We start from the raw sequence: 9,431 nt of genomic DNA, 5'->3' as shown, positions 1-9,431 counted from the left end.
TGAAATGTCTGTTGATGTGTGTGATAGGAAGTATAACTGCCTCCCAAAGATATGACATAGTCCCCAGAACCTCAAGAATATGTTAACTTTACACAGTGAAGGTACTTTGTTGATGTGATTAAAGGTCACCTTGAGATGGGGAGACTGTCAAGAATTATACAGGTGGGCTTAGTCTAATACCATGAGTCCTTATACGGAGAACCTTTCAGGGGGAGATGTGACTAAGGAAGAAAGATCAGAGATGCAGAGATTGCAGAGAGATGGAATATTGCTAGCTTTGAAGATGGAAATAGGGGGCCATGAGCCAAGGAATACGGGTGACCACTAGAAGCTGGAAAGGCAAGGAAATAGATTCTCCTTTAAGAGCCTCCAGAAAGGGCTGTATTCATCCTGCTGACACCTTGATCTTAGACTAGTGAGATCTGTGATATCTAACTATAAGAAAATAAAAATGTGTTCTTTTCCAGCACCTATTGTGGTAATTTGTTACAATAGCAATAGAAAAATAATGCAATCTCTTTTACCCATTTTCTAATTACACTGTTTCTTTAATGTCAAGCTTTGGGAGTCCTTTATATATTCTAGGTATTTGTCCTTTGGGATATGTGGTTTGCAAATGTTTTACCCTGTCTGTAGCTTGTTTCTTCATCCTTTTCACAGAGTCTTTTACAGAGCAAAAGTTTTAAATTTTGATAAAGTCCAATTTATTGACGTTTTCTTTATGGATCATGATTTTGATGTTAAGTCTAAGAATTCTGTTAACCCTATATCCTGAATTTTTTCCTATTTTTTCTAATTATTTTAAAAACTGTGGTATAAAAAACATAACATAAAATTTATTATTTCAGCCATTTAAAAATGTACAATTCAGTGGCATTAAGTACATTCACATTTCTGTGCAACCATCACCACCGTCCATCTCATCATCCCAAAGTGAAACACTGCACCAATTAAACAATGATTCTTATTGTCCCTCACCAGCCCCCCACCCTTAGACCACTATACTACCTTCTGTAACTATAAATCTGACTATTCTAGGTACCGCATATAAGTAGAATCATACAGTATTTGCCATTTTGTGGCTGGCTTGTTTCACTTAGCATAATATTTTCAAGGTTTATCCATGTTGTAGTATGTATCAGAATTTCATTCCTTTTTAAGACTAATGTTCCATTGTATGTACACATGACATTTTGTTTATCCATTCACCTGTTGATGAATTTTTAGGTTGTTTCAAACTTTTGGCTATTGTGAATAATGCTGCTATGAATATTGGTGTGCAAATACCTGTCTCTGCTTTCAATTATTCTGAAAATATATCTAGAAGTGAAATTGCTGGATCATATGGCAATTCTGCTTAATTTTTTAAGGAACTGCCATACAGTTTTCTACAGTAGCTGTACCATTTCACATTCCCAACAGAAATGTCCTCTTTTGCATTAGACCCCTGTGTTTGTTTCCTGTTTTCGAGATTCCATGTTGCTCTCTTGTAATTAACTGCCTTGTTTAGGTGTGACACAGCCTCCATTTTCTTTCTGAGAAAGGGTGTGTAAGAGATACAATTTTTTTGAACTTGTGTGTCTGAAAATGAATTGTTTTGCTCTCACACTTGATTATTTGGTTGAGTATAACATTCTATGTTAAAAATATTCAAATTGTTTACTCCATTGTCCTACAGCTTCCAGTGCTTTTACTGGCAAGTTCAAAGATATATTTATTCTTGTCCTTTTCATGCAGCATGGTTCCCCCTCTGCTCCCCGCCCCCGTGCAAGTTTTTACGATCTTCTTTTGATTCCCATTGTTCTGAAATGTCACAATTATGTCCCTTGCTGTTGGTCTTTCTTTTCCACTATGCTGGACACTTAGTGCGCTGATACAGTTTGAAAATGCACATCTGACATTTCTGAGAAAAATTTTTGATTATTTTGTTTAATATTTTCCTTTCCTCCATATTCTCTGCTCTCTCTCCTTTATTTGGATGTTAGATATCCTGTTCTAATCCACTAATTTTCTTAACTTTTCTCTTATTTTCATAGCTTTGTCTTTTTGTTCTACTATCTGGGACATTTCCTTGGTTTATCTTTCAATCCACTTATTGACTTTTTCATTTATGTTATCATGTTTTTAATTTCTAAGAGCTCATTTTGGTCCTCTAAATATTCCTTTACATGGGCTTTTTTTGGCTGAGTTGGGTCCTCGGTGCTGCATGCGGGCTTTCTCTAGTTGGGGCGAGCGGGGGCTACTTTTCATTGCAGTGCACGGGCTTCTCATTGCGGTGGCCTCTCTTGTTGCGGAGCAAGGGCGCTAGAGTGCATGGGCTTCGGTAGTTGCGGCACACGGGCTTAGCTGCTCTGCGGCATGTGGGATCTTCCCGGACCAGGGATCAAACCTGTGTCCCCTGCATGGGAAGGTGGATTCTTAACCACTGCACCACCAGGGAAGTCCTGACATTTTATTTTTTCATGGATGCAAAGTTTTCTCTCCTCTCTCTAAATTAATTAATTATAATTAAAACATTTTCTTCTGTTCTCTGCATTGTTTGTCTTTAATTGCTTGCTGTTGGTTTGTTTATTTTAGTCTCTGCCTTTCTGCTTAAAGATTTTCTTCAAATGTGGAGTGATCCATGGTTCTCTGTTCATATCTAAGAGACTGGAATGAAAAGCTGATTGGAAGTTTTAGGTATATAGGTGGGGCTTGTTGATCTTTGTTCTTCGTGGTAGAAGGACATGCTTGGGTTATTTCAATGGAGATTCCCAACTGTCAATACTGGTCTGATTTCTTCAGCTGGTCAATTTATCCCAAGAGAACTCCAGCATTCTCTTGGCTGTCAGCAAAGTCTATGCTTTCTTCATGGCACTACCTTGTATAGTTAAGCGCTAAAACAAAGTTTTTAGTCTGACTGCTGTAAGGGTTCAGGCAAGGTAGGGATCAACGAGTGGCAGCAATGTTGGGGGAATCTTAATAAATGATGTGTGACGTGGGATAAGCCCTGAAAGACAGGTTAGTCAAACTGAGGCGAGAGAGAATCAAACTGAAGAGTTAATAAATGCTGTAGTTTAAAGAGGGGAGTGATCATTTTCAGATGATAGTGTAGCACAGCTGACGAAGACACGTATCTCAGTGAAGTCTCTATTCAGCCATAAAGCAGCTCATGACTTTGGCAAACCATTAATCTCTAACAGCCTCAATTTCTTCAACTGAAAAACCTGGGAGACTATCTCTAAAGTCCCACCCAGGTCCAGAGTTTCTTTAAGGTACTTCTTAAGATTCTTTTCCATCATATGACTTTTTGAGTGATAAGTTATAATTAGTGAATGGCCATATAGTTTATGGGAGTGGACTTAGAAACTATAAAATTACTCACTTCCATGAAAACAGTCATTATTTTAAGTTATAGGTAACTTGACTTTATTTATATTAAATTTATATGCATGTGGCTTTAAAAAAGCTGTCAACTTGTTATATGTAAGTGTACTATGATTTCTTTCCTTCTATTGTAGCAAAAACCTAAAATGTGAAACAAATTACATTGAAATCCTGACCTTCTTTCTTCCCTTTGCCTACAGACAGAGGATATTATTGAAAAAGGAAAATGGTCTCTTTCCTCTTGAATGTAAAGTATAACTGTGCTATTTCTAATAGCGGGGAAGGGGAATTAGTTGACGTTAATTTGTTAAACCAACACTTATTTAATGTCTGCTGTGGGTCAGGCATTTTTGCCAGCTGCGGTGGTTGCACATATAAAAAGCATAGTCCCTGCTTTCCAATAATTCATAGCCTAGTAGGGAAAGGAAGGCAGTTCAGTAAACCACTAAGTATTTTACAGTGTGACACCATGAAAGTGCAGAAATGGAACCTCTGTAATTGATGTCTCGCTCAGCAGCCACTCCCCCTTTTTTCTGGAATGGTTCCTGGAGTTTCCCCTGGGAATTATCCTTCCTCTCATTCTGTGTACTTTGACTGGAGCTGTGGGCATATAATTCAAATCTGGCCAATAAGAACATCATATACTTTGGGCCACTGTGATTGGCTCAAGGATGGTTCCATGATCCAAGTCAAGCTAATCTGCTACAGTGAGAAGCAATCTTGGGACACAGTATGGAACTGTCAGGGAACAGCAGTTATTTGGCTATGGCTGGAGAACTGGGTCTGAGTTGGGAAGATAAAGCTAAAATGGTAGGCAGCAACAATTTATGAAGGACCTTCTATGCTACACTGGAGAATCTGTACTCTTTCCTGAAGAGATGGGGAACCATTAATGGATTTTAAGCAGGGAGTTCACATGATCATGTTTATGCTTTAGAAGGATTAATCTGGTAGGAATATAAATGATGGGGTGGGGGGAAGATGAAGCCAAAAGCAAGAGAATGAATTAAGATGCCACAGTAGTTGTCCAAACCAGAGGTAATGAGAGACCTGAACCATAGGAGTGGCAGTGGGGATAGGAAGGAGAGACATAATAGGGATGTTCCCCAGAAGACACATCAAAAAGGGGTAACATGATAGCAACACTTCCCTGGAGAAATTGTGGCCTGACTGCATCTCTAGTTGAGCAAATGGTAGTAATTTTCAGAGAACAAAAGCAAAATTTAAGTTTCATTTAAGACCGTGTTTCTCAAACCTTAATGTGTACACAAATCACCTGGGGGTTTTGTTAAAATGCAGATTTTGATGCAGTAGTTCTGGGGTGGAACCTGGGATTCTGCATTTCCAAGAAGCTCCCAGGTGATGATGGTGTTGCTGGTCTGCAGACTACACTTTGAGTAGTAAAGATTTAGGATTTTTTGAGGTGTGAGTGGGTCATTCAAGTAAAAAGGGGCAGTAGGTGTAGGCTCTAGATTTTAGGAAATAAAGAGAGACTTGGGCTTGAGATATTTGGGAGCCATCAGCATTTAGGAGGTGGTGATATCAGAATATGAAGATAATAGCCCAGGAATAGCTTTTGGAAAAAAGTAAAGAAGTCTAAGGATAGCCCATGAGTAGCACCAGAATTTAAGGGGCAGCTGGAGGATGAGGCTTAAGAATATGAAGTAGCAGATGAACCTAGGGTGCCAAATTTTCAATGAGAAACCTTTAATTCCCAAGCTTATTATATAAATAATAGCTACCATTTATTGAGTATTTTACTCCTAGTACTCTACTAAGGGCTTCAACTTTTCTCCAAAACACAGGGCATAAGAAACGTCATTAAAACTTTTCTGTAACCATACCCTGTTATTCTGAGCTGGCGGAAAATTTATCCTGAGTCATTATCATGGCTCTACACATCACACCTAAGATTGCATGAAAGTTCTAGGGGGTCATACTTAGTCCAGTACATTTGGGGAAGGCCCTCAAGTCTTCATTCAATGTTGGTTACCGCTAATATGCTCATTTCCCCAGCTGGTTTATCCTTTGCAGGTGAGCTGTTTTGCCAAGTGAATGCCAAGCTTGGGCATGGGGTCTTGGCTATGGTTGAAATCTCTGATGCAGCCTTCCTAGTAGTACTACACGTCCATTCCCATCTAAGGTCTTGCCACCTCCTTCACCCATTAGGTCCCCAATATTCACAGAACCAGCAACTCTCCTCTTCTGTTATTCCCTTCGGTTGCCACTTACTCAACCAACCTCGAAAGCTTCTAACCTCTCTCCACTGTGTGAAGAGAGAAGTACTTCAATGGGCACAGGTGTTTTGGTACAAAGGGGCCTTTTATTCCGCCCTAGGGCAAGGGAAGTCCCAAATCTTGTGCCAGAGGTATCAGGGGTAGTACCAGTCATTCTTTTACAGCACTAACAAAACGAATTATTATCTTAATATATCAACAAATCATCTTACCACATATGCACTGTCCCATGAAATCTTTACAACCACTCCATGGGTAATTCTCATTTTCCATCCTGAAGCTTGGATAAATTTAGAAAACTGTTTCCAAACAGCCATTAAGCAATTGTGTAGGAACTGTGAGCTACGTGCGATGGACTCTGGAGCAACGAGGGCGTGGTATCATCACAGTTCCTATCAAAATACCTCGCTCTTGGTCATGTGTGAGTGGCAGTTACCAGACTCACGTTCAGAAACTTCACATAGATGCGAGAAGTCTCTGTGTGCGCGCCTCGGATAGAGGGCTGGGGCTCCTTTAATCTTCACCACAGCCCTATCTCAATTTCACAGATGAGACCCTGAGGCTGAAAGTGTAAGTGACTTGCCTATGGCCACAAAGCCAAGAGCAGGTTTGCTGGGTCCCAATATGCTATCCTTTCCATCATACCAAGCTGAAGGGGCCTGCGAGCGGCTCGGAGTCTCGCCCCCAGCCAATCCCCAAAGCAAAAACACTTCAAATTACTTACCCTCCTAGGAAAATAAACTGGCACATGCGCAGTTTGCACCAGCGACTCCACCCGAGAGGCCTCCGAGGCGTACTCAGTGCACATGCGTCAGGCGGCTCCTTCCCGTCCCCGCCCCTCACTCCTCGCCATTCCCGCCACTCCCCGCCCCTTTCCCGCCCGGATATCAGCCTAGTTTTGCCGGATGTTGTTGTGAGTCGGAGAGACACGTGAGGCGCTGCTACGTCATCAAAGGCACGCGCAGGAAACATGGCGGCGGCGGGGGTTGTGAGCGGGAAGGTAGGTAACGGCCCCGGGAAACGTTCCTGTTTTTCTTCGGGATGGGGCTGTTTTTGCTGCTTGGAGGCCGGCCGGAGAGGGATGCGAGGGCCTTTCTGTATCAGGAACAGCCTGTGGAGGATGCAGGAGAAGATGACTAGGTGGTGTCAGCTGTTTTCTCGAGAATGCCGGCTCAGTCCGGGAATTAAGAGACCCGGCTCCTGCTCCAAGGCCAGCTAGGCCTCGGCGCTGTTCTGGTCGGTTCTGTCCCAGGGCGAGGGGCTTTTATTTGTATTGCCTTCTTAAGAGACAGGTGGTTGCCCCGTTGCTTTCTTTTTCTGGCTTGATTTTCTCTGACTGTAGCTCTTTATGTCTGCTCTTCGGACTCCAGGATTTTTTCTCTTCCTTCTAACTCGCCTCTGCCTTCCTCTGCTTCACTCTGGTGAAGGCATCTTTGTCCTCTTCGGGAAGAGCTGAAAACAGGTGCTTTGCAGCTGTGCACTTAGAAGAAGAGTGTATTGGATCCATTTTACCAGGTCGCCGAGTTGGTTGGTGATGGTGAACAGCGGGGCATGTTTCCCCTCAGGGAGCTGGAGATTTACAACATCGCACGCTTGTCTGGGAAGGCCTTAGTTACGGTATTTATTTCCTAGACAAATCTGTGATGTTCCCGTGGGAGACTCTGTGGTACCGTCTTACGGAGGTGGTCATTGACCCCGTCGTGATAGTTCGTTAGGATTTAGGATTAGGTGCGGAGGATAGTTTATCGCATAGTGCCTGTTCATGTTCCGAGGACACATCTTAATGCCTGTTGGGTAGGACTATCGTGGCATGCTACTGGAAGCATTTCCCATTGCGCGAGTATTTCGAAAACAGTTGGGTCGGGTAGTGACTCATCTAACACCAAGGACTATTTACTTTTTGCAGATAGCTTTCTCCGTTCCTTGAGTTTCACTCATTTTCTTTATGCTGCCCTCTCCATCCCATTTTGAATTATTTGACAGCGTTTGTGCTTTAGTGTATGGACCACTAGCCAGAATAACACAGTACTGTTACTCTGAAGGGTGACCTTGGGAAATTGAGCAAGCATGAATTATCCGTCCTTCATTTTCTTTATCCCCAGAATGGATGTGGTGCCAGTCATTATTTCTTGTATTGGAGTTGCTAAGATTACATGAAATAATAAAATCTTTATTTAAAAAATTACATACTTCTCCATACTGAGTATTTTAAATGATTGGTCATCGTTTTCAGATTTTCACGGTCTTTGGTTGTCTTGTCAGTTTTGTCTTCAGGGTGGATGCTGATCTTCTGCTTGGCTCACTACATATTTTAAGGTTATCTTGTTTGATTTTTTTATCTAGGACTTTCCAAGAAGGGATCCTTTCTGTTTGAACTACACTTCACTCTTTCAGGTGTGGATTGATTTTGATAGAACCCTTGAGATGAAGCAGAGTTGTAAAATATAAGACTTTTTCCACCCTTTCCTTCCAGTCATTGCTTTTCATAATGTGACTTAGTCTTTTATTTCTTAGCTCTACTTCGTCACCTCATTTATTCTTACTCACTGCAAATTTATACCCATTCTCATCACTCCATCTAAATTATTTTTCCATGCCCAAAGCTGCCCTTCTCCCAAATAATCCTATGATGACCAGCAAAAGCCACTTATTCTTCCCTCAGCAAGTTCAGATCTAGTTTAATGGCATCATCATTCACCTGGTTGCATGTAAAACAAACCTGGAGATGTCCATTTGTATAACAACATCTAAGCAATAACCAAGCCCTACCAGTTTTACCTTAAAGAGGTTTCTTAAATTTGCTGCATCCTCTTCATTCTCAGTGCTTAGTTCATTCAGGCATTTAGTCTTGAGCTCTTGGCTGATTTTTCTCCTTGTCTGCAGTCTCTTTGCCCACCGTCTCCTCTACACAACCACTGGAGTTATTTTCTGATGCACAAGTCTGATTGTCTCTTGCTTTAAAAAACAAACAAAAAATCTTAATTTTGTTATTGTCCCCATTGAAATAATACTCAAGGCTGGTTAACATGGCATAAAAAGCCATGTTGTCTTTCTGGCTTTGTCTTATGCTTCCCTACTTCCCAGTCTTGTTTCTTTGGGACAGGGGAATAGCAAAGAACACACACACACACACACATTTATGAAAGAGTGTGTATATGTGTGTGTGTGTCTCTCTGTATTTATTTATTCGTCACCCCCCACCCCAAAGGTTCAGCTAAGACCTGTCTAATTTAGAAACCTAGGGCAGTGAATGTTGACCAAGACTCGTAAGACTCACATGTGGTACTTTTAAAGAATATAGGTGCTGGGCCACAACCCAACTCTGTTGAATTAGAACCTCTTGGTATTGAGATCTAGGATGTAGAGTAACTTTTCTACTAAGTCTACTTTGCTTGCTTTGAACTTTGAGTTTAGGAAGTGATGGGGGGAGGAAGTTAATCTCTGTCATAAGGAGAAGCAGTGTAAGATAACAGTTAAGAGCTTGGACTCTGGAGCCAAACAAGTTTCAAAAACTAACTTCACACTTGCTAGTGACTTCAGTCAAATTATTTAACCTCTCTATGCTTCAGTTTCCTTATCTGTAATATGGGGATGATAATAGTACCTACTTTATGGGATTTTTAAGGTTAATAAGTAAATGTATTAGAACAAAGCCTGGCACGTAGTAGATAACTGTGTAGGTGTTATTCATCATCTTAATTTCCCTGCAAGTCATTGGTTGGGTATGGCAGAATTTTAAAGGTTTAGAATATGGTTTTTGGTATGGGTGTGAACTTCATTTTTGAAATTACTTCAGTTCTAATTCAGTGTTATTTTAGGATTTGAAAA

The 9,431-nt window shown here is 41.1% G+C and overlaps 1 protein-coding gene across 1 annotated transcript in view; it reads left to right on the top strand.

Moving 5' to 3' along the window:
- The first annotated feature begins 6,525 nt into the window (after positions 1–6,525).
- TBC1D15 (TBC1 domain family member 15) overlaps positions 6,526–9,431 on the top strand; it is a 69,845-nt gene continuing 66,939 nt past the window's right edge. The window contains exon 1 of the mRNA XM_060111782.1: positions 6,526–6,603. Within this exon, the coding sequence (XP_059967765.1) occupies positions 6,574–6,603 (30 nt within the window). The 5' untranslated portion in view covers positions 6,526–6,573. The remainder of the gene's footprint in view (positions 6,604–9,431) is intronic.

This window comes from Mesoplodon densirostris, chromosome 11 (assembly GCF_025265405.1).
Source record: "Mesoplodon densirostris isolate mMesDen1 chromosome 11, mMesDen1 primary haplotype, whole genome shotgun sequence".
NCBI lineage: Eukaryota > Metazoa > Chordata > Mammalia > Artiodactyla > Ziphiidae > Mesoplodon > Mesoplodon densirostris.
This window is presented reverse-complemented; position numbering and strand designations above follow the sequence as displayed.